At 36.0% G+C, this 24937-nt stretch overlaps 1 protein-coding gene across 2 annotated transcripts; it reads left to right on the plus strand.

Moving 5' to 3' along the window:
• Window positions 1-1381: 1381 nt before the first annotated feature.
• LOC147518909 (bidirectional sugar transporter SWEET2a-like) lies at window positions 1382-24833 on the plus strand. 2 transcript variants are annotated; one of them, XM_086590615.1, is made up of 7 exons: window positions 1382-1880; window positions 2415-2451; window positions 2535-2751; window positions 2876-3034; window positions 3161-3280; window positions 3416-3537; window positions 24675-24833. In XM_086590615.1, the coding sequence occupies exons 1-6, from the start codon at window positions 1817-1819 to the stop codon at window positions 3527-3529; spliced, it is 711 nt and encodes a 236-aa protein (XP_086446741.1). In that variant the 5' UTR covers window positions 1382-1816; the 3' UTR covers window positions 3530-3537; window positions 24675-24833. The 2 variants fall into 2 exon arrangements, with proteins under 2 accessions (XP_086446741.1, XP_086446742.1); XM_086590616.1 differs by lacking the exon at window positions 24675-24833 and adding an exon at window positions 3821-4110 and having other exon boundaries at window positions 1649-1880.
• The last annotated feature ends 104 nt before the right edge of the window (window positions 24834-24937 follow it).

The following is a 24937-nucleotide window of genomic DNA, read 5'->3' on the forward strand; positions in this document are numbered from 1 at the left end:
GATCACGCCTTCACATGAAACATCTTTGCACCACATGTCATGGAATCTGAAAGGCTTTGGGCCACTATCAACCACACCAGTCATATGAAGAACCAGAGCAACATGATCAGACGAAGAAGTTGCAATATGTGAAACACATGCCATAGGGAAAATATCTAGCCATTCCACATTTGCAATTGCTCGATCCAGTCTTTCTCTAATATTGGCTTCACCCATTCTATGATTCGACCAAGTAAAAGATGGTCCAGAGAACCCAAGATCAGTCATATCAAGATCATTAATAAGGCTAACAAAATCATCGAAATGTCTAAGGGGTATAGTATTCCCCCCTTCCTTCTCAGCAGAGCACACCACAGCATTGAAATCACCCATAATGAGCCACGTGCCAGAAAAAACCCTTTTGTAAGCTTTGAGATAATCCCATACAACACGCCTTTTGTGGGCTATCGGTTCCCCATATATGAAAGAAACATGCCAAGATACATTAGTTAGGTAATTGATAAAAGTGTCAGATATTGCATGTTTACAGCCATCAATCACTTGAAAGGATATGTTATCCTTATAGAGCACTGCAATACCACCACTCTGCCCTACCGGATCTACCGCAAAAACTTGAGGATATTTAAGCGATTTTTTTACATACATAAGTTTATTATACATAAGTTTAGTTTCTACAAGAAATAAAACATCGGGATTAAACTGCTTCACAAGGCTCCTAAGGTTAAGAACTGTTTCCTTAGAGCCCATCCCCCGACAGTTCCAGGATATCATCATTGCACCAAAAGGTGTTGCGAAGAGACAGAAGTTGCGAACCCGTTCAAAGTAACAACACCTTGTGTGGATGAGTTATGCGTGTCATCAGTCATTTGCTCAGCAATATCATTCACAGCCACTGTCTCACTAGGTATGAAACGGTTACTCAGGTAAGTCTTAGTAGCATAGGCAATTATTGAGCAACCGAAATCTTCTCTGTGCCAACAGCGTACACCCCTACTAACCCACCCGTCTTACATCAAGAAAAACCACCAAGACAAACTAAAATCAGCACCCATACAACTCAAAGCCTTGAACAAGAAACCACAAAACCTAAACTGATTTAAACTCAGAAAGAATCACAACATTTGTCTACTGCGACAAGATGACATCTGGAGGCCTTCTAATTGTTCATCTCTAACGACCCCATTAAAATCCCCACACACAAAAAATAAAATTAATAAATGAAGGGATGTTTGTCAGTCAGAGAATTAATAAATAAAATTAATACATGTGCCCTGATTCCCTCTAAGATTTGCAGTAACATATTTGTATTAAAAATATGGAATTCCTAAAAATAACACTTTTATTATGTGTTATAGACGTGTAGTCCTTAATGCTGAAACTCACATTTCCAAGTATACTTAGCCCTTGTACATCCACAGAGAAAATTACATAATATTTGCGTGTTTATAAGAAATTTGACCAGATCATTTCAACCGTACGAATTGTATTTGCAAAGTATGAATTGATAACTAATAACTAAGCAATGAATTATCAAATAACCAAACTCTATCTAAAAATTAAAAATTAAAATTAGAAAAGAATTCAAAAAGAAGTTGTTGCCTAGTTGGCTATCTTACCATTAATAATAAAATCTATTTCCAGAGGATGAGAAGGAGCCGTCCTTATATATAGGCCAACCTTTTATCAGACATGATGTGAGAGAGAGAGAAACATTAAAAATAAGAAGAAAAAGTTTGTAATTTTTTAAGGGGAAGTGCAAGTTAAGGAGAGACATTTCCAGCAACTTTTGTTTTCATCTGTACAATCAAATCTTTTGATGTTTTCTTCTTCCGGGTTTCTTTCCACATACTCATTTTACAGTGATGCAGCTGGAATCGCCGGTACTTCTATTTCTCTCATTTTTTTCTTGCAAAGTTATTATAGTTTATTTCATTTTGGGTTGTTTTTTGTTCTCTGGAGTTGAAATAAGAGTGCCCATGTCTTGTTTTGGACTAGCATTCTGTATTGGTTTTTAGTTCTGTTTTTGGAATAACAATGAAGAATTTTGAGTGAGTATCATGTTTTTAAGAGTTGATTTTAGCATTACGAGTGTTAGTGTTGTTGATGGAGAAGAGGGTACATTTTGAATTTGCTAAATGAGAAGTGGAAGGTTAAGGTTGGTTGAGTTGGCTTTAAATGAAGAGAATTTATAGAGTTGAACTTGAATTATGTGTGGTTTTATTTGGACTTTTGTGGTTAGTTAGAAAAGAAGAACAGGAGGCATTACACTTTTATGGAGATGTAGAACTGTTTATATGACTATACTGATTAATGGCATTGTTGGAAGAATGTATAGGAATTTTGCTCAGTTTCGTTGGACTTAGATTGATTAAGCTAGAGAAGGAGATGTTTGATACAAGTTTCGTTGATTGCAGGGAACCTATTTGCTTTTGTGCTGTTTGTGTCACCAATGTAAGTTTGCAGTAACTCGTGTTACACTAAATTTGGCAAGAAATGTGTATTTCCTTAGTAATTTGGTGTTTTTTCTTCTCCAGACACACATTTAGAAGAATCCTGACTAACCGCTCGACGGAACAGTTCTCAGGATTGCCTTATGTATATAGTCTCTTGAACTGCTTGATCTGCCTTTGGTATGGCATGCCCATTGTTTCACATGGTGTTATACTAGTTGCTACTGTCAATTCTATTGGAGCAGTTTTCCAATTAGTATATGTAATCCTCTTCATTGTATATGCAGAGAAAGCAAAAAAGGTAATTCTTTCTCTCGTTTGCTAGTTGTGTATATAGTTTTTACACCAAGTCAACTTTGAATCTTTAATGTATTTTGGTTATGCTATTATACCTATTAAGCTTTTCATGTGAAACTTTGTGGCAGGTGAAAATGACAGGATTTTTGCTTGCAGTTTTTGGAGTATTTGCAATCATCGTAGTTGTAAGCCTAAAAGTCTTGGACCATCATATGCGGCAGATGTTCGTTGGCTGTTTGAGTGTTGTTTCTCTTATTTCCATGTTTGCCTCGCCCTTGTTTATAATTGTATGTATATAAACATTAATTGCAGTTTGCTTTTTCTTTGACACCCTCTTTGGAAGGACTACGGAAACTTTTCAATGCTATTTCTTGTTCATAATTCATGTTTTTTCTTGATATATATGTTTTTAGAAATTGGTGATCCGGACAAGGAGCATAGAGTTCATGCCATTTTACCTTTCCCTTTCAACGTTCTTGATGAGCATCTCATTTTTTGTGTATGGAGTTCTAAAGGAGGACGGATTCATCTTTGTAAGTGCCTTGTAACCAGATTTATTGGTTTGCTTTTTATCATACAGACTTTTGTAGCATGTTGATTGTTCGTTTCACGCTTCTAGTGCTTATTATTCATGTCATTAATTAGCTCCAACTTATTTGAACCTTCAGGTCCCAAATGGAATTGGAACCTTGCTGGGAGTAGTGCAGTTAGCGCTGTTTGGCTTTTACAGCAGAACATGCAGAGAAGATAGAAGAGAACCCCTGATAGCATCATATGCTTAAATGCACCTGTAAGAAATATAGTATAAATGCATTTAGTTGTTTGCGTTGTAAATTGTTATTCTTGTAATTTATTCTATTGCTATTAGTTATTGTTTATTATTAGAAATTCTTTTGGAAAACTGTTGTAATTTACTTTGCATTATTTATTTATAAACTTTTTTCATCTTTCAGACATACAAAATGACTCTATTGTAATCATTCCTTCATTTAAGACAAATTTCGTGAATGGATTATTTGTGCTTTCAATTATTTCTGTGTGTTTCTTCTTCCTGAGATTTTTTTATCTTGTAGGTAAGACAAGGTTAGTGTTGATGAGAGTGTTGATTACATCTCTTTTTTGTAAGAAAGATATTAATAAAATTGGAAGGAGTGCATGGCTTCCTAGCAGGATAGGGTGTTAATATGTACGCGGCAGCCGGCAAGCATTGATACCCTCCCTCCAAAAAAAACCATCTCTCTTGTCCCGCTCAACTCCCCATTTAATTTCTTCATCATGAGTACTGATGAATGTATAAGAAAGAGGGCTGGTGTATTAGTCGAACATTTCATATGACTGGAAATAAATATTATTACAATCTCAATCCTTCCATCTTTTCTAAGCAAAGCTTACGAATAAAACCATATATATTCTGTTATGACCTAAAATCTCATTCGCCCTTCTATACTCGCTCTCTCTTTTCTAAGTTCTAACACTCACCTCCTGGTCTCTTACCAACCATGGATCGTCTTTTCCATCTTGCTGTCCCTAGCGCTCCACGCGTTTACTGCCCCCTTCGGCCCAGGCCCATTCAGCTATCACTCCACGGACCAATGGGCTTGATGGGTATAAATTAGGCTATAACATAGTCCTAGGCAAGAAAACCGGTTGGATCTGAACAAGTAAGTAGCTTCTGATTCTTTAATGGCCATAAAAGTGCTTTAGAGGCAAGAAAAGCCACCATGGTATTGTGCAGAGATTGCGGCAGCAATTTTGGAGATGGTAGGAAGGTTTAACCAAATAGTGTAACTGAGTATTTAGGGAAGCCAATAGGGCAGCCGATCATCTAGCTTCCTTGGCTACTGAAGATATAACTGAGTATTTTGTCCCTCCCTTAAGTCAGAAGCTTATGAAACTTATTGAGGAGGACAAAAATGGAGAAATTTTCTTAAGATATTAATACAGGTAGAGGTCAGCCATAACCTTAAAACTTATTCAAAAAAAAAAAAAAAAAAAAAAACTGGTAATGCCCATTCAGAGGTAGTTTTCCAAAGTCCTAAAAAGACAACTCAATATGCAAAAGTTAGCACAAGAATGGAGCAAAGAATGAAGCAAGTACTTGTCAGTCCTAGATATAAGTATATAACATAGGTACATTTGCATTTCAAGTTTCCCCTGAATCTTTAGCAAAAAAAAGTTTCCCCTAAGCAAGTGCATTGCGTCCAATAGAATAAGACATACCTTCTGTATATCATTAAGGTCAGCAGGTTTGATCCTCGTTCCCAGTTACAAGCAGATTGTGTCTCGTAAATAGATCACCTCAACAATCTCATACTAACTTCTTGCTTTTCAGTACAATATCATACTTGACTACAAACCTTTGAAGTGTTGCTCCTGAAGAGACGAACTCCAAGACGTGGAACCATCTACAATTCGTGAATTCGACTGCATCCTTGTAATCCAATGGCTTATTTAGACAAATTTGCTGTCCCGCAAGTCCACTAGTTCATTATTTTACTTAATAGGTACAAGCTCACTTGTAACAGCTTCATGATTTCTCGTCCACACTAAAATCAGATTCGGTATCTAATTAAAATCAAATCCAAAGATATATGCCTCGAGTGTGCATACATATCCTCGTATTGAAGACAAGTATCAACAGCATTGAAGAATTCCTGGACCATACCGTCTGTTTCTATCCACTGGACCCTGCTCTTTTGTCCGCTCCGCTTGTATTCATCCAACGTCTGACTTTCGCAACATCATTCCACCTATTTGCTGCAGGATAGATGTTGGACAATATTGCATAATTACCACGATTCTCAGGCTCCATAATGAAAAGCTTCTCTGCAGCAATTTTGCCAATTTCAACATTGTGGTAAACCCCAGAACCCCAGATGCCGCAAGCAGAGCACCCCAAACACCAACGTGAGGCTGAACCTCCATATTTCTTACTAGATCACATGCTTCCTCAACATGTCCTTCCCGGCCAAGGAGATCAACCAGGCGTCCACAATGATCCACCGAGCGCTCTACCCCGTAGTCTTCGGACATGCGGAGTACTTGCATAGTTGCATCCTGTACCTAGCAACCCTGCACGGATGCAGGCTACATGCTGTTAAGACACCACAAAAAGTGGTCTGATCTGACCGCAGGCCACTTGTCAACAACTCTTCAAAAAGTTTCAGGGCATATTCAACATGCCCATAGTTTGCAAAACCTGAAATCATACCATTGTATGACACAATGTCCTTGAAACGTTGGAACACTCGATAACTTTCATCCACACATCCACATTTAGATTACAAGTCAATCAAGGAATTGAGCACATGTGTATCCATATTTATGACTTTGTCAATATCGTTCTTTAGTTATGTAAATGTATGTAAGTAAATAAAGTTGTAAGGAAAATAACTTCATATAGATTCCTTAATAAACGTAATGAGCAAAGGCTCATATACTGTAGCTCAGGAATGAGAAACGTCGCACATTATGTGCATCACAGACTCAGAGTAACCTACAAGATATAGAATCCTTAATAATTATAAAATTGTTTAAGTTCAAACCCACAAGAAACTAAATTTGAAAGAAGGAACCTTATAACTTTATAAGCGTTATACAGATCGAGTACCAAAAAATCATATTCTTTTCTCAGTAGCAGGGCTTCCATGAGGTAATGTTCAGAGGAAATCGACATGAAGCTGATAACCTTCATTATGTAAGGAGTCCAGATGCTTACCACCTATTAAGCAGAAACTGAAGAGGACCTAAATTACCTGTACCGCTGTAATTTGAAAGACCAGTCCTCACCAGTCAGACGTGGAGCCTGTACTTTGAATGAATCATTGGCCACGAAAGTTTGTCTTCCCGCCAGTCCAAAACCGTCACTTTCAGGGCCGGCTCAACCATATAGTAAAGTAGGCCTCCGCTTAGGGCCCGTAGCCCAAGGGGCCCAACAATATAATCCAATCATTTTCCACTATTGATTTATTAGTGGGGAAATAAAGAAAAAAATTAAAACCAAAACCCACTATTGTTTTTCATTTATTTTACACTGTTGGATAATGATTGTTTTATTTGTTTTATTTGGTGTAGAATTATTCTGCATTCTCTCTCTCTATATTCGCAATTTTTTTGTTAAATAAATCTATTGAAGTTTCAAATTTGTGCAAAGACTATTCAAGAAAGAAAAAAGATAAAGTTTGGATCATATGAAATAACGTAAACAAATCAATAACATGTGTGAGAAAAAAAATAAAAAAGATATAACAATTTTTATTTGTTAAAGTAGTGTTAAACACTTAAACTCCTTCTTCCTCTCTTCTCCAATCGATAGAAAATAGGCAGAATTCCATATTTTAAAATAATTATTTTTTCATTTATTAATTAATTAAATTATTTTATTTTCTAAATTCATCGGATCGGACTCGGGATACGTGGGCCTGGTTTTGGGCCGAAGTCGGTGTTGGGCTTGGGTTTGGACCCAAGTATATAAAACACATTTTTCTGAAAATAGGGTTCGAGAATAATTAAATATTAAAAATGGGCAGAGAGAGAGAGAGAGGGATTTCGAGCGCCTTGAGCGGTTCGGACGACGAGGGGGATTCGTCGAAAATGCTCATCTGGTGAGTAGCTATTTTGCTATTTCACGGTTTGTAGTTTTATATATATCGGGCAGATATCTTGCTTATGTTTTTTTCGCTCATCATCCGATTGTATTGGACTTCGTGCCATTGGTTTTATTAAATTTTGTTAAATTTCGGATTTTGTATTAAACTGTCGAAATCTTGTCGATTTGGGAAAACTGTTCGAACTCTGTCAAGGTGTTAATGGCGGCGCTGGAGAACTCGCCAGTAAACTTTTTGTGTGGACTTGATTGTTGGTTGTGGATGTTGGAGTTGTGTGAGGGCTGTCGGAGGTGGTTGACGCCATCAATGGCGGCACGCCAGACGTCCTCCAGTAAATCGTTTTTTTTATGTTTTTGATTGTTTTGTTGATTATTTGATATGGTTATGGGTTGTTTGATGATGTTGGGTGGTAGTGGCGGTCGAAAGAGGTCATTAATGCTTGGGAAAAGCTTGTAACAAGCATTAATGGCGGCGGTAAGATCTCCCAGATCTAGTTTTGGAGAATATGGGGGTTTAAGATATGGGGATTTCGTTTTTAGTAAAGTTGTAGGGGTTTGTACAAGGAGTAAAACCGATTGGTCAAAATGGGTGGCCGATTGGAGGTTGTGGTGGCGGATTTTGGGTCATGGGTGGAGGGATGATGAAACGAGAACTAAATTCGGTTTGGGCCTTGGGCCGAAAGGGTTAAGTTTTGGTTTGGGCCAAATTCTATTATTTTGTTTGGGCCCGGTTTGTTTAGTTGTTTGGGCCAACCTCTTATTTGTTTGGTTGGGCCCGATTTTGGTTGTTTTGTTTGGGCCCGATTTTTTATTAAGTTTGGGACCGCCTCTAATTTTATTGGCTTGGCGAAATTTCAATGGTAGTTGGGCGAAATTTCGGTTTAATTTTCGGACCACATTAGTTATGTTGGGCGGTTCCTTTGTTTCTTTGGGCGATTAAAATTAAAGTGTTGGGCGAGTTCAAATTAATTTGTGGACCGGTTTATATTAAAGTTTTGATTGGGCGAATCCAATTATTTTTGGACCGAACCACTTAACTTGTTTGGGCGGTTCAAGATAAGTTTTGGGCCCGCTTCTAATATTGTTGCGGGGCGGTCCATTGGACTTAAAATATATCTAAATGGGTCTTCCAACGTTTAGACTTTTCGGGTTAAGGTTTGGGGCTTGGCGATTAGGTCCAACCATGACCTTAGCCGTACGAGAGCTCATGAGCCATGCGACACTTAGACCTTAGCCATGAACCATGGCTATGACCTGAACTGTCAAACACCTTAAACGCCAGGTTTGACTTTGACCATGACATGTTGACTTTGACCGGAGACGGTTTGACTTTGACCATGACATGTTGACTTTGACCGGAGACGGTTTGACTTTGACAATGACATGTTGACTTTGACCTTTGACCGTTGACTTTGACAATGACATGTTGACTTTGACCCAGATTTAGTTTGACTTTGACCATGACATGTTGACTTTGATCGTTGACCGTTGACTTTGACAATGACATGTTGACCTTGACTTTGACCGTTGACCTTTGACTGTTGACTTTGACTGTGGAATGTTGACTTTTCCAGTTTTTCACACTTTTGTTTATATGGACTAATATAGTAATAAAATATTATCGATATTGTATAACTTGGTTGGTCATTATCTAATTTAGATTTGACGTGAGTAGTGTGTAAAACATATATATATTGGGCTTTGATTGTGGACTGTGGACTGTTTAATTGTGCTACGTTTTGTGTTGTATATTATATGGACATATGTAGTAATAAAATGCTGTGGAAGCTTGTATAACTTTGGTTGTCATTATTTCAGAAAGATTTGACATTGATGTTGTGTATTTTGACATCGGACGATATTGAGATGTTAGGAGACATTATATTCCTAATACGCTATAATAAAGATGTATGCGATCGTTGAAGCATTGTGACATGATATAATATCTTTGATAGTTATATTAATGCAATATCCTGGGAGAAATGTATATACACTCCATTATTTTATATGTGAGATGCTAATATAGTATCGGTGAATATTTGCCCACCTGGATTGTGGCGTAGTCTGCAATAATATATTGGCACGTGAAAGAATGAAAGTGACTATGAGATATAATTGAGATATTTCTATATATTGTGGCTTAGTGCAATAAGGCAATTGACCCGCGACGCGATATAGTAGAAATGTTTATGAGTCATTAATGTATGACACCAATAAATTACGTAACGAAAATCCTAGAACCGACTACCACAACTCATGTGATTGGCCCTTCCTACGTTTCGCTTAATCCGAATGGCCTACTGGCTGACCCTACCGGGCGTTCAAGAAAGCCGAATGGCCTCCCGGCGTAGGCGAATAGTGGCTTGATTATTCCGTTCGCAAAATAGAACGATGATCGCTTGATATTTTATATGCGAATAGTGGCGGTCTTACATAGATTTGGCTTCCGTGTGAGGATTTACGGTGTCGCGGCATCCCGCCGGGTGGTTACGCATCGAGTGGCTCATTATGTAAAGGGAGGCATGTGGATGTACATGTTCGGCATTGGGTAGCGATTGTGGTAGCCGGGAAACTAGGTAAAGACATAGATACGACGTGATTTTAGGGACACAAAAAGAAAGCCCGAAATAATCTAATTATGGTAATATGTTTGGTTGGTTATTTGTTTAGTTAGAACCTAAAAGCCTCGATGGAGGAACTACATGCCTTATTTATGATGTGTATAGTTTGTTGTGGTGGTTAGTGAGAAGTTAAAATACCGATGGAGGAACTACCATTTTAATTATTGTACTTGAGTATGTTATATTAGTCGTTGAAAGTTAAAGCTTCGGTGGAGGAACTAACCGCCTTGTGGATTGTGTATATATATGTATAAGTACATTTGTATTTTAGGGCTACTCACACCAAGATTTGTTTATAATCTTGCAACCGATTTGCATGTTTGCTTATCGGGTGTGTTCATTCAATGAACATAGTTGATAAGTTTTGACAGTTTAGTGTTGAAGAAGGTTAGGCTCTTGCTTGTGGTTTGCATTAAGCGTTACATCTCCTGATCGTTTTGTTTTTCCTTGAGGTGATATAGCTTTTCGGTCCTAGACAATGTTTTTGTATTCTCATTTGTATATTTTAATTAAAAAGTTATTGAAAAGAGATTTGTGACCTAATCTTAATTGGGAATTTTTGTAATGAAGAGGACTTATGTATAATTGAAATTTTTATTGGTTTTTAATTATCCGCATATTTTAAAAACTGTTTATGGGTTTTTGGAAGTGGAGAGTGCGTCACACCTCGGAGATCGAAGAGTCGGGGACAAATAATATTTTTCCGAATTCTGTCGAAATTCGGGGTGTGACAGTTTGGTATCAGAGCATTTGGTTAGCTTAGACTAGGGTGAGTCTAGGTGATTCTCGGATCGTGGTTTATGGGTAGTGTTTAAGAAGTTTTATTTTCAAAACTATTTCCGCTAGTTGGGTTATTTTTACAAAGAAAATGAAAGAGATATAGAAATAAAGAGAGTCAATATTTTTCTTGATTTGTTTGTACGTGTAATGTGTATATTTATATTAGTTACTTGTGGAGTGAATATGGAATGGTTTTTATTTTCCTTATCATATGAGGAGTGGTTATATGTATAATATGTTAATTATTGATGGATTTGATCAAAATGATGTGTGCTGCTATAGTGTGGTTTTGTTGTTGGTGATCATTTTCACGTGGAGTATGGATTAAGTATGACGACCTGTCTGTGAACGTTGTATTTGAGTGTTATGTTATTATTCAATAAATAATGAGATATTTTGATCTATATTGAATGAGTTGTATTATCTGACGGTTTTGTGACGTACTGAGTAAGGAACTAATTGCCTCAGTGTTGGAGGAACTATCTCGCCTCACTCGTACACGTTAATGGATGAATAGTATTGTAAAGTATAAGAGATTAATCTGTTAGAGGTGATTAATTACAAATAGAAAGTATAATAAATAAAATATACGTGTATTCTTTTTGAGGTGTGTATACTTGCGTATACACGTGTATTCTTTTTGAGATGTGTATACCTGCGTATACACGTTTATATATTATTGTATATATAGAGGAACTATTACCGTGCGTATGTGATGATTAAAATTGTTTTACCAAGAAAACATGCATGTGTAGGTTGTTTTCTAAAGGTCACGTTATTAATGATTAATTAATACAATGGTGATAATTGTTTTTTACCTATATTGGAATTTATGTAGATGATGTCTTAATATAATGATGATCGTATTTCAACAACAAACGGATTTTTATTTTGTCTTACAAGTGTGTCGTGCCTATAAATTATGACATGATTGATTAATATTGTTAAATTAGTTTCACATGATTTTTTTTGCATATTCGAGTATTTACTCTTAATTGTTTTGTTTCAGTCTATATGATTTTTATACATGAATATGAAAAAAATTATTTTTTTTGGATACGTGCTATATTTGATCCAGTTGCAAGCATGAATTAGGATTCAAGGGTGGTTTTAAAATTTAATATTCCTGAGAGCATGACTAAAGTAATATAAAGTTTATTGTAGTATCAATGACATGAGTGATTTTTGTTTTAAGTGTATTAGGACACTAATTTTCTTTTATGCATAATATGAAAGACTCCCTAATGTTTTATATCGGGATGAACTTTCTCCATATTATTTATTAGTTAAGTAGAATATTAATTTTTTCATAAAGATTGCTACGTGTCAAGAAACTGCATGCTCATGAGAAATGATGTATTTATCTTGCGTTTAAATGACAATAATAATTTGGTTTAATATAGACAGTTAAACTGTAATAGGTTTTGTAATGGCATGAGGATATATATTCGGGTATTATGTAAAAATAATTAATACCAATGTTATCTTGCTTAAGTTTAATCAACGTGCATTCTTGTATATGTTCTAAGTTAATAACCAACGTTAGTTGTTCGTATAGCTTTATACGAATCTCGGACGAGATTCTTTTGAGATATGTATAGTAGAATTTACATATTTTTAAATAAATATTTTTCTATTTATTAATTAATTAAATTATTTTATTTTCTAAATTCGTCGGATCGGACTCGGGATACGTGGGCCTGGTTTTGGGCCCGAGTCGGTGTTGGGCTTGGGTTTCGGACCCAAGTATATAAACACATTTTTCTAGAAAATAGGGTTCAGAGAATAATTAAATATTAAAAATGGAGGCAGAGAGAGAGAGAGCTGGATTTCGGGAGCGTTGGAGCGCGACGGTTCGGACGACGAGGGATTCGTCGAGCTGTTCATACAGGTGAGTAGCTATTTTGCTATTTCACCGGATTTGTAGTTTACATATATCGGCGTATACTGTTTATGTTTTTTTACTGTTCATCATCCGATTGTATTGGACTTCGTGCCATTGGTTTTATTAAATTTTGTTAAATTTCGGATTTTGTATTAAACTGTCGAAATCTTGTCGATTTGGGAAAACTGTTCGAACTCTGTCAAGGTGTTAATGGCGGCGGAGAGAACTTCGCCAAGAACTTTTGTGTGGACTTGATTGTTGGTTGTGGATGTTGGAGTTGTGTGAGGGTCGCCGGAGGTGGTTGGCGCCATCAATGGCGACGCCGGGCGCGCCCTCCAATAAATCGTTTTTATGTTTTGATTGTTTTGTTGATTATTTGATATGGTTATGGGTTGTTTGATGATGTTGGGTGGTAGTGGCGGTCGAGTGAGGGCTGTTAATGCTTGGGAAAAAGCTTGTAACAAGCATTAATGGCGGCCGGCGAAGATCTCCCGATCTAGTTTTGGAGAATATGGGGTTTAAGATATGGGGATTTCGTTTTTAGTAAAGTTGTAGGGGTTTGTACAAGGAGTAAAACCGATTGGTCAAAATGGGTGGCCGATTGGAGGTTGTGGTGGCCGGATTTTGGTGGCTGTTGGTGGAGGGGATGATGAACGAGAACTAAATTCGGTTTGGGCCTTGGGCGAAAGGGGTTAAGTTTTGGTTTGGGCCAAATTCTATTATTTTGTTTGGGCCCGGTTTGTTTAGTTGTTTGGGCCAACCTCTTATTTGTTTGGTTGGGCCCGATTTTGGTTGTTTTGTTTGGGCCCGATTTTTTTATTAAGTTTGGGACCAGTTCTAATTTTATTGGCTTGGCGAAATTTGATGGTAGTTGGGCGAAATTTCGGTTTAATTTTTTCGGACCACATTAGTTATGTTGGGCGAGTTCCTTTGTTTCTTTGGGCGACCCAAATTAAAGTGTTGGGCCGGTTCAAATTAATTTGTGGACCGGTTTATATTAAAGTTTTGATTGGGCGAATCCATTATTTTGGACCCGAACCACTTAACCGTGTTTGGGCGGTTCGAGATAAGTTTTGGGCCCGCTTCTAATATTGTCGAGGCCACCCATTGGACTTAAAATATATCTAAATGGGTCTTCCAACGTTTAGACTTTTCGGGTTAAGGTTTGGAACTTGGCGGTTGGGTCCGAACCATGATCTTAGCCATGAGCTTCATACGAGTAAATACGACCTGACCTTAGCCATGAACCATGGCTATGACCTGACCTGTCAAACAACAAACGAAACGCCGGTTTGACTTTGACCATGACATGTTGACTTTGACCGGAGCGGTTTGACTTTGACCATGACATGTTGACTTTGACCTTTGACCGTTGACTTTGACAATGACATGTTGACTTTGACCGGAGACAGTTTGACTTTGACCATGACATGTGTTGACTTTGATCGTTGACCGTTGACTTTGACAATGACATGTTGACCTTGACTTTGACCGTTGACCTTTTGATCATTGACTTTGATCGTGGAATGTTGACTTTTCCAGTTTTCACACTTTTGTTTATATGGACTAATATAGTAATAAAATATTATCGATATTGATAACTTGGTTGGTCATTATCTAATTTAGATTTGGCGTGAGTAGTGTGTAAAAACATATATATATTGGGCTTTGATTGTGACCGTGGATTGTTTTAATTGTCTTCGTTTTGTGTTGTATATTATATGGACATATGTAGTAATAAAATCTTTGTGGAAGCTTGTATAACTTTGGTTGTCATTGTCTAAGAAAGATTTGACATTGATGTTGTATATTTTTGACACGTGACGATATTGAGATGTTAGGAGACATTATATTCCTAATCGTTATAATAAAGATGTATGCGATCACGTTGAAGCATTGTGACATGATATAATATCTTTGGGATAGTTATATTAATACAATATCACGGGAGAAATGTATATACACTCCATTATTTTATATGTGAGATGCTAATATAGTATCGGTGAATATTTGCCCACCTGATTGTGGCGTAGTGCAATAATATATTATCGCACGTGAAAGAATGAAAGTGACTATGAGATATAATTGAGATATTTCTATATATTGTGGCTTAGTGCAATAAGGCAATTGACACCGACGTGATATAGTAGAAATGTTTATGAGTCATTAATGTATGACACCGAATAAATTACGTAAACAAAATCCTAGAACCCGACTACCACTCATGTGATTGGCCCTTCCTCGGCGTTTGATTAATCTGGCGAATGGCCTTCCTTCACGGCGTTTGATAGAAAGCTGAATGGCCTCCTCTGGCGTAATAGAATAGTGGCTTGATTATTCCGTTAAAAAATAGAAACGATGATACTGAGCGATATTTTATATGCCGAATAGTGGCGGTCTTACATAGATTTGGCTTCCGTGTGAGGATTTACGGTGTCGCGGCATCCCGGCCAGGTGGTTACGCATACGGAGTGGCTCATTATATGAGGGAGGCATGTGGATGTACATGTTCTAAGCATTGGGTAGCGATTGTGGTAGCCAGGGAAACTAGGTAAGACATAGATATCTGACGTGATTTTAGGGACACACAAAGAAAGCCCGAAATAATCTAATTATGGTAATATGTTTGGTTGGTTATTTGTTTAGTTAGAACCTAAAGAATCGATGGAGGAACTACATGCCTTATTTATGATGTGTATAGTTTGTTGTGTGGTTAGTGAGAAGTTAAAGGCCCGATTGGAGGAACTACCTGCCTTAATTATTGTACTTGAGTATGTTATATTAGTCGTTGAAAGTTAAAAGGCCTCGGTGGAGGAACTAACCGCCTTGTGGATTGTATATATATATGTATAAGTATATTTGTATTTTAGGGCTACTCACACCAAAGATTGTTTATAATCTTGACCCGATTTGCATGTTTGCTTATCGGGTGTGTTCATTCAATGAACATAGTTGATAAGTTTTGACCGAGTTTAGTGTTGAAGAAGGTTGAGGCCGCTTGTGGTTTGCATTAGTGTTACATCTCCTGATCGTTTTTGTTTTTCCTTGAGGTGATATAGCTTTTTCGGTCTAGACAATGTTTTTGTATTCTCATTTGTATATTTTAATTAAAAAAGTTATTGAAAAGAGATTTGTGACCTAATCTTAATTGGGAATTTTTGTAATGAAGAGGACTTATGTATAATTGAAATTTTTATTGGTTTTTAATTATCCGCATATTTTAAAACTGTTTATGGGTTTTGGAAGTGGAGAGTCGTCACACCTCGGAGATCGAAGAGTCGGGGACAAATAATATTTTTCCCAATTGCAATAAAATTCGGTGTGACATGATTTAATATCGAGCATTTGGTTAGCTTAGACTAGGGTGAGTCTAGGTGATTCTCGGATCGTGGTTTATGGGTAGTGTTTAAGAAGTTTTATTTTCAAAACTATTTCCGCTAGTTGGGTTATTTTTACAACGAAAATGAAAGAGATATAGAAATAAAGAGAGTCAATATTTTTCTTGATTTGTTTAATGCGTGTAATGTGTATATTTATATTAGTTACTTGTGGAGTGAATATGGAATGGTTTTTATTTTCCTTATCATATGAGGAGTGGTTATATGTATAATATGTTAATTATTGATGGATTTGATCAAAATGATGTGTGCTGCTATAGTGTGGTTTTGTTGTTGGTGATCATTTTCACGCGGAGTATGGATTAAGTATGACGACACAATGCCCTGAACGTTGTATTTGAGTGTTATGTTATTATTCAATAAATAATGAGATATTTTGATCTATATTGAATGAGTTGTATTATCTGACGGTTTTGTGACGTACTGAGTAAGGAACTAATTGCCTCAGTGTTGGAGGAACTATCTCGCCTCCACTGCATTAACGTTAATGGATGAATAGTATTTTAAAGTATAAGAGATTAATCTGTTAGAGGTGATTAATTACAAATAGAAAGTATAATAAATAAAATATACGTATTCTTTTTGAGGTGTGTATACTTTATGCATACACGCGTGTATTCTTTTGAGATGTGTATACCGCGCGTATACACGTTTATATATTATTGTATATATAGAGGAACTATTACCGTGCGTATGTGATGATTAAAATTGTTTTACCAAGAAAACATGCATGTGTAGGTTGTTTTCTAAAGGTCACGTTATTAATGATTAATTAATACAATGGTGATAATTGTTTTTTTACCTATATTGGAATTTATGTAGATGATGTCTTAATATAATGATGATCGTATTTCAACAACAAACGGATTTTTATTTTGTCTTACAAGTGTGTCGTGCCTATAAATTATGACATGATTGATTAATATTGTTAAATTAGTTTCACATGATTTTTTTTTTGCATATTCGAGTATTTACTCTTAATTGTTTTGTTTCAGATCTATATGATTTTTATACATGAATATGAAAAAATTATTTTTTGATATCGTGCTATATTTGATCCAGTTGCAAGCATGAATCGATTCAAGGGTGGTTTTAAAATTTAATATTCCTGAGAGCATGACTAAAGTAATATAAAGTTTATTGTAGTATCAATGACATGAGTGATTTTTGTTTTAAGTGTATTAGGACACTAATTTTCTTTTATGCATAATATGAAAGACTCCCTAATGTTTTATATCGGGATGAACTTTCTCCATATTATTTATTAGTTAAGTAGAATATTAATTTTTTCATAAAGATTGCTACGTGTCAAGAAACTGCATGCTCATGAGAAATGATGTATTTATCTTGCGTTTAAATGACAATAATAATTTGGTTTAATATAGACAGTTAAACTGTAATAGGTTTTGTAATGGCATGAGGATATATATTCGGGTATTATGTAAAAATAATTAATACCAATGTTATCTTGCTTAAGTTTAATCAACGTGCATTCTTGTATATGTTCTAAGTTAATAACCAACGTTAGTTGTTCGTATAGCTTTATCGAATCTCGGGGCCGAGATTCTTTTGAGATGTGTATAGCTGAATCATATTTTATTTTTAAAATACGATTTTTCTATTTATTAATTAATTAAATTATTTTATTTTCTAAATTCATTTGGATCGGACTTCGGGATACGTGGGCCGGTTTTGGGCCCGAAGTCGGTGTTGGGCTTGGGTTTGGACCCAAGTATATAAACACATTTTTCTAAAAATAGGGTTCGAGAATAATTAAATATTAAAAATGGAGGCAGAGAGAGAGAGAGCTCGATTTCTGGAGTCATTGAGCCGACGGTTGGACGACGAGGGATTCGGCCGAAATTGCTCATCTGGTGAGTAGCTATTTTGCTATTTCACGGATTTGTAGTTTACATATATCGGGCGATACCGTTTATGTTTTTTACTGTTCATCATCCGATTGTATTGGACTTCGTGCCATTGGTTTTATTAAATTTTGTTAAATTTCGGATTTTGTATTAAACTGTCGAAATCTTGTCGATTTGGGAAAACTGTTCGAACTCTGTCAAGGTGTTAATGGCGGCGCTGGAGAACTCGCCGACAGTAAACTTTTTGTGTGGACTTGATTGTTGGTTGTGGATGTTGGAGTTGTGTGAGGGCTGTCGGAGGTGGTTGACGCCATCAATGGCGATGCCGGCGCCCTCCAAGAATCGTTTTTTATGTTTTGATTGTTTTGTTGATTATTTGATATGGTTATGGGTTGTTTGATGATGTTGGGTGGTAGTGGCGGTCGAGTGAGGGCTGTTAATGCTTGGGAAAAGCTTGTAACAAGCATTAATGGCGGCGGTAAGATCTCCCAGATCTAGTTTTGGAGAATATGGGGGTTTAAGATATGGGGATTTCGTTTTTAGTAAAGTTGTAGGGGTTTGTACAAGGAGTAAAACCGATTGGTCAAAATGGGTGGCCGATTGGAGGTTGTGGTGGCCGGATTTTGGTGGCTGTTGGTGGAGGGGATGATGAACAGTAACTAAATTTCGGTTTGGGCCTTGGGCCGAAAGGGTTAAGTTTTGGTTTGGGCCAAATTCTATTATTTTGTTTGGGCCCGGTTTGTTTAGTTGTTTGGGCCAACCTCTTATTTGTTTGGTTGGGCCCGATTTTGGTTGTTTTGTTTGGGCCCGATTTTTTTATTAAGTTTGGGACCAGTTCTAATTTTATTGGCTTGGCCGAAATTTCAGTGGTAGTTGGGCCGAAATTTCAGTTTAATTTTCGGACCACATTAGTTATGTTGGGCGTTCCCTTTGTTTCTTTGGGGGACCCAAATTAAAGTGTTGGCGGTTCAAATTAATTTGTGGACCAGTTTATATTAAAGTTTTGATTGGGCCGAATCCAATTATTTTTGGACCGAACCACTTAACCGCTTGGGCGGTTCGATTATAAGTTTTGGGCCCGCTTCTAATATTGTTAAAGAGGCGACCCATTGGACTTAAAATATATCTAAATGGGTCTTCCAACGCGTTTAGACTTTCGGGTCTAAGGTTTGGGCTTGGCCAACCACCATCTTAAATTAGCCAGAGCTCATGAGCCATGCACCTTTGACCTTAGCCATGAACCATGGCTATGACCCTGGACCTGTCAAACACGGAAACGCCAGTTTGACTTTGACCATGACATGTTGACTTTGACCAGGACAGTTTGACTTTGACCATGACATGTTGACTTTGACCTTTGACCGTTGACTTTGACAATGACATGTTGACTTTGACCAGGACAGTTTGACTTTGACCATGACATGTTGACTTTGATCGTTGACCGTTGACTTTGACAATGACATGTTGACCTTGACTTTGACCGTTGACCTTTGACTGTTGACTTTGACTGTGGAATGTTGACTTTTCCAGTTTTTCACACTTTTGTTTATATGGACTAATATAGTAATAAAATATTATCGATATTGTATAACTTGGTTGGTCATTATCTAATTTAGATTTGACGTGAGTAGTGTGTAAAACATATATATATTGGGCTTTGATTGTGGATCGTGGATTTTAATCAGGCTTCGTTTTGTGTTGTATATTATATGGACATATGTAGTAATAAAATGCTGTGGAAGCTTGTATAACTTTGGTTGTCATTGTCTAAGAAAGATTTGACATTGATGTTGTGTATTTTTGACACGTGACGATATTGAGATGTTAGGAGACATTATATTCCTAATACGTTATAATAAAGATGTATGCGATACGTTGAAGCATTGTGACATGATATAATATGCTGGGATAGTTATATTAATACAATATCTGGGAGAAATGTATATACACTCCATTATTTTATATGTGAGATGCTAATATAGTATCGGTGAATATTTGCCCACGGGATTGTGGCGTAGTGCAATAATATATTGGCACGTGAAAGAATGAAAGTGACTATGAGATATAATTGAGATATTTCTATATATTGTGGCTTAGTGCAATAAGGCAATTGACCTGCACGTGATATAGTAGAAATGTTTATGAGTCATTAATGTATGACACCGAATAAATTACGAACGAAAATCCTAACCCGACTACCACAACTCATGTGATTGGCCCTTCCGGCGTTTGAGTTAATCTGAATGGCCTACGGCGACCCTTCCGCGTTTCAAGAAATTGAATGGCCCTCTCTGGCGAGTACCCGAATAGTGGCTTGATTATTCCGTTCGCAAAATAGAACGATGATACGCCGATATTTTATGCCGAATAGTGGCGGTGCTTACATAGATTTGGCTTCCGTGTGAGGATTTACCCAGTCGCGGCATCCCGCCCGAGGGTGGTTACGCGCGGGAGTGGCTCATTATGTAAGGGAGGCATGTGGATGTACATGTTCGGCATTGGGTAGCGATTGTGGTAGCCGTGAAACTAGGTAAGACATAGATACGACGTGATTTTAGGGACACACAAAGAAAGCCCCGAAATAATCTAATTATGGTAATATGTTTGGTTGGTTATTTGTTTAGTTAGAACCTAAGGCTCGATGGAGGAACTACATGCCTTATTTATGATGTGTATAGTTTGTTGTGTGGTTAGTGAGAAGTTAAAAGCTTCGATGGAGGAACTACCTACCTTAATTATTGTACTTGAGTATGTTATATTAGTCGTTGAAAGTTAAAGGCGTCGGTGGAGGAACTAACGCCTTGTGGATTATGTATATATATGTATAAGTATATTTGTATTTTAGGGCTACTCACACCAGCATCATTTTTATAATGCTGACCCGATTTGCATGTTTGCTTATCGGGTGTGTTCATTCAATGAACATAGTTGATAAGTTTTGACAGGTTTAGTGTTGAAGAAGGTTGGCTGCTGCTTGTGGTTTGCATTAGCGTTACATCTCCGGATACGTTTTGTTTTTCCCTTGAGGTGATATAGCTTTTCAGTCTAGACAATGTTTTTGTATTCTCATTTGTATATTTTAATTAAAGAGTTATTGAAAAGAGATTTTTGACCTAATCTTAATTGGGAATTTTTGTAATGAAGAGGACTTATGTATAATTGAAATTTTTATTGGTTTTTAATTATCCGCATATTTTAAAAACTGTTTATGGGTTTTTGGAAGTGGAGAGTGCGTCACACCTCGGAGATCGAAGAGTCGGGGACAAATAATGTTTTTCCGAATTCTGTCGAAATTCGGGGTGTGACAGTTTGGTATCAGAGCATTTGGTTAGCTTAGACTAGGGTGAGTCTAGGTGATTCTCGGATCGTGGTTTATGGGTAGGCACCCCAGAGTGCGGGCTTAGGTGGCCTTAGGTGTGAGGCGGTAGGGGTGTCTCTAGATCCGCAAGCCTTTGACTGCATAGGACAGAAAGACAAAACAGATTAACATAACAAATTAACATAAGGAATCTTCAACAATCTTACTATATAGTATAACCAATAATAGCGTCATGGTATATAATTTCTTCTAAAGTAACAAAAACTCGTCCGACATATGCACTTACAATCGCGTGCACTAACTACAGCCATCCAACCCGTGTATATTGGAGGAACATCCTCAAGGAGAATGAAACTTCTTTTATGTGCTTCAATATCATTTACCAAGGTAGCTCCATCTGCTTCATACCTGTTACAACGAAAATTAACTTGATCAGTATCTATTAAAGGATATATAAATTGGTTGGTATTGCTAAAAGAGGTTTTGTGGTTTTCTTTGGGTATCTTTTCGCAGTGTTTTAATTTCATGGGTCTCTTAACACATTTTTTTCTCTTATTTTTTCTTAATTAGCCATGACACGTAGACACTCTAGAAATGCTTCCTCAATTGAAGAGGGTAGAGCTATAATATATATATAAAGATTTGGAAACTTTTTACCTCTCTCTGAGTAGAGGAGGAGCTTGTTAAATCATAAAAAATACATTCGATGTCGATTGCAGGAGATCAGCAGCTTTAAAAATTGAATCTCCAGTCGCAAGAATTAACATGTCCTTCTGCAATTTGAAATTTAAAGATGTCAATTTAAATAATTTAAAAAATGTTCATCAATAGGTAATAAACCATCATCAAACTCATTACCTTTTTGTTCTTAATGTTCTTTAACTCTTCTTTTAGATCTTTTCTTTCTTTCTTGAGATGCTCCAATTCTTCAATCTTGTTTGCATACTATTTAAAAAAAAAATTACAATCACAACAAAACGAATTAAACTAGCAAACAAATATCGAAAAGACTTACATCCATGCGAAGATGGTCATATGAACACCTATAATCTATTTTGTCTTCCATCTTGAGCTTCTTCCCATGGCTCCATATGTGCCCATCTAGCTTCTTTGAATCACTTATCTCTTTAAAACAAACATAACACTGTCCATTTATCAAATGTTGTTGCTGATGTTTCCCGAATTCGTTGTTTGAGCTAAATTGCTCTTGGCATTGTTCACACCAGTGAATAAGCCACGGTTTAGGAGATGAACTGAACTTCAAAGATGGGAAGAAGAAGGTGGCTTTAGGCTGGGTGATGATTTAATGGGCTTTGATGAATATGGGCCAGGAGATGGGGTTGAGCTATTCGATACATGCATTTGTGGGCTTCAGGCTCATAAGCAACCGAAAGGGCCATACTGAATTCTCTTTCCACAAAATTAGCCCCAATCCTACAAATTGAAAAATAATTATGGTTGTAGTACCAGATTACTTTTATTTATGGTTCTAGGACAAATCAACAATTATTTATTTTTCCAATAATAACCTTCTCCTCTTATACATAATAGAAATTGAAAATTTTCGGACTCAACCCAATTTTCATGTGAGCAAATTCTTATTCTGCAAACCTCTATTCTACTTCTATCGATCAATTCATTATATTGATCAACTTCATTATATCTCTCATGACAAATATCTACCTTCTTCTCCATAAAAAAAGCAAAAACAAACTTCAACGATAAACTTATAATTTTTTTTTTTTTTAGATATAATTGTTTTTATGTTTGAATTAGTTGATTTGTGTGTTGTGATTAGTGATTTAAGATGCGATAAAACATTTTATTTTCTCATGACAAACGCTCTTCTCACTTTACAATCTACTTTTTCACTTTTCAATTCTAGGTTATTGTTGATTGAAAACTAATTTGGTCAATTTCAACAAGCAATTGAACAACAATATAATTGAATTTAATTTCTCTTCAAATCTTATGTTAATAAACTGTGTGATTTATCTCGATTTCAATATTGTTGTCGTCGATGATATTTTTAAGCTGAGACTTAAGAGTAGTAGTCTAATATACATGCAAACATTATTATGCATTTGTATGATAGACATGCAAACATTATTATGCATGTGTATAACACCGCATGCAAATACTACTATGTATGTGTATATCACACATGCACACACCATTATGCATGTGTATAACACACATGCAAACAATATTATGCATGTAAATTCGTTTCTAAAACCTGAATCACCCATTCTTTGTAATTAAATTTGATTCTCAAAAATTGGTGGAGGGAGACGAATAAAGAAATAAAAGAGAAAAAACAAACAAACAAATTGGTGATATGTTTTTGCCCAAAATCATCAAGTGGAGGGCAGAAATGTCATTGAACAAAAACTGTCCTTGAGCCATAATTATATGCCGACTCTAACTAAAACCAAAATTAAAACTCAATATTGTCTTATGGGCCGTTATTTATTCTTTTTCTTTTCTCGATAGATGATGGATCGGGCTTGGAGAATATTCCTTCCTCAACAAGCCATATTAGTGTTGACTTTTTATGTATAGTAACAACGGTGAAGAGACAAGGTAAAAACATTATCACATCCCATTAAACCAAGATTTCACATAAAAAGAGTCAACTCAGCCAGATCACCCGAGTTCGACCCATTCAACACAGATTCAGAAACTAAATAACACAACTATTCAACTAGTCCTCTTAAGTAATTGAACTCTTAAATCATGAATTATCAGTAGTACAATGTTAAACGAAATTAAAACAAAACAACTTCAACCAGATTTAAATCAAAATTTGGTTTGAGTAATGAAACATTGAAACCAATTTTAAGGTTGACTGTCAAAATCTCATGGTATTTAAATTTAAACAATAACATATCTCAATTAGTAGAGTACACCATAATTAACACAAGCTTTTAAATTGGACCGTACCATCCTTTTTTCTACCACTAAATACCCTTGATAAAATATTCAAACCAATTATTCAATCCCTTTAAAAAGGACTGTTTCGTCATTTCAATTTTTACTACCGTTTATGCCCTTGATTAACATAGGGAACAAGAGGGTGTTTGTGTAAATTCAAGTAGAAAAAAAAAAATGCACGCAATATATGAATTATACGCCTATATTAATTATTTATAAATTAGACTTTAATTACCATAAATACAGCTCCTTCCCCATTCCGTCTCCCCTATTAATTTTGGTGAACAATAAAAAATCCAATCACATTAATACCGACTTTAATAAGCCATAATCATTTCTCTTCCCAAACATAATAACATAACCAAAAACACTTTGTATCCCACGATCTCTCTCTTTTCTCTTTATATCTTTCTTCCCAAACAGTCGTCATTCTCTCTATCTAGCAGCTGTAGACTCCCTTCTACTTCTTCTTCAAACTCCAAAGCTTCTTTACTCCCTTCAACTATTAATTATTAGAAATGCATTTAGTTGTTTGCGTTGTAAATTGTTATTATTGTAATTTATTCTATTGCTATTAATTATTGTTTATTATTAGAAATTCTTTTAGAAAACTGTTGTAATTTACTTTGCATTTTTTATTTATAAACTTCTTTTTCATCTTTCAGACATACAAAATGACTTTATTGTAATCATTCCTTCATTTAAGACAAATTTCGTGAATGGATTATTTGTGCTTTCAATTATTTCTGTGTATTTCTTCATGAGATTTTTGAATGTTG

Source organism: Coptis chinensis, chromosome 2 (genome assembly GCF_015680905.1).
Source record: "Coptis chinensis isolate HL-2020 chromosome 2, ASM1568090v1, whole genome shotgun sequence".
In the NCBI taxonomy this organism is placed as follows: domain Eukaryota; kingdom Viridiplantae; phylum Streptophyta; class Magnoliopsida; order Ranunculales; family Ranunculaceae; genus Coptis; species Coptis chinensis.

Excerpts from the sequence above, each read along its gene's own strand:
- LOC147518909 (XM_086590615.1), top strand. The coding sequence starts at position 1,817 with ATGTTTTCTTCTTCCGGGTTTCTTTCCACATACTCATTTTACAGTGAT. Across the intron at positions 2,452-2,534 it reads GTGCTGTTTGTGTCACCAAT|ACACACATTTAGAAGAATCC; the intron begins GTAAGTTTGCAG and ends TTTCTTCTCCAG. Across the intron at positions 3,281-3,415 it reads AGGAGGACGGATTCATCTTT|GTCCCAAATGGAATTGGAAC; the intron begins GTAAGTGCCTTG and ends TTGAACCTTCAG.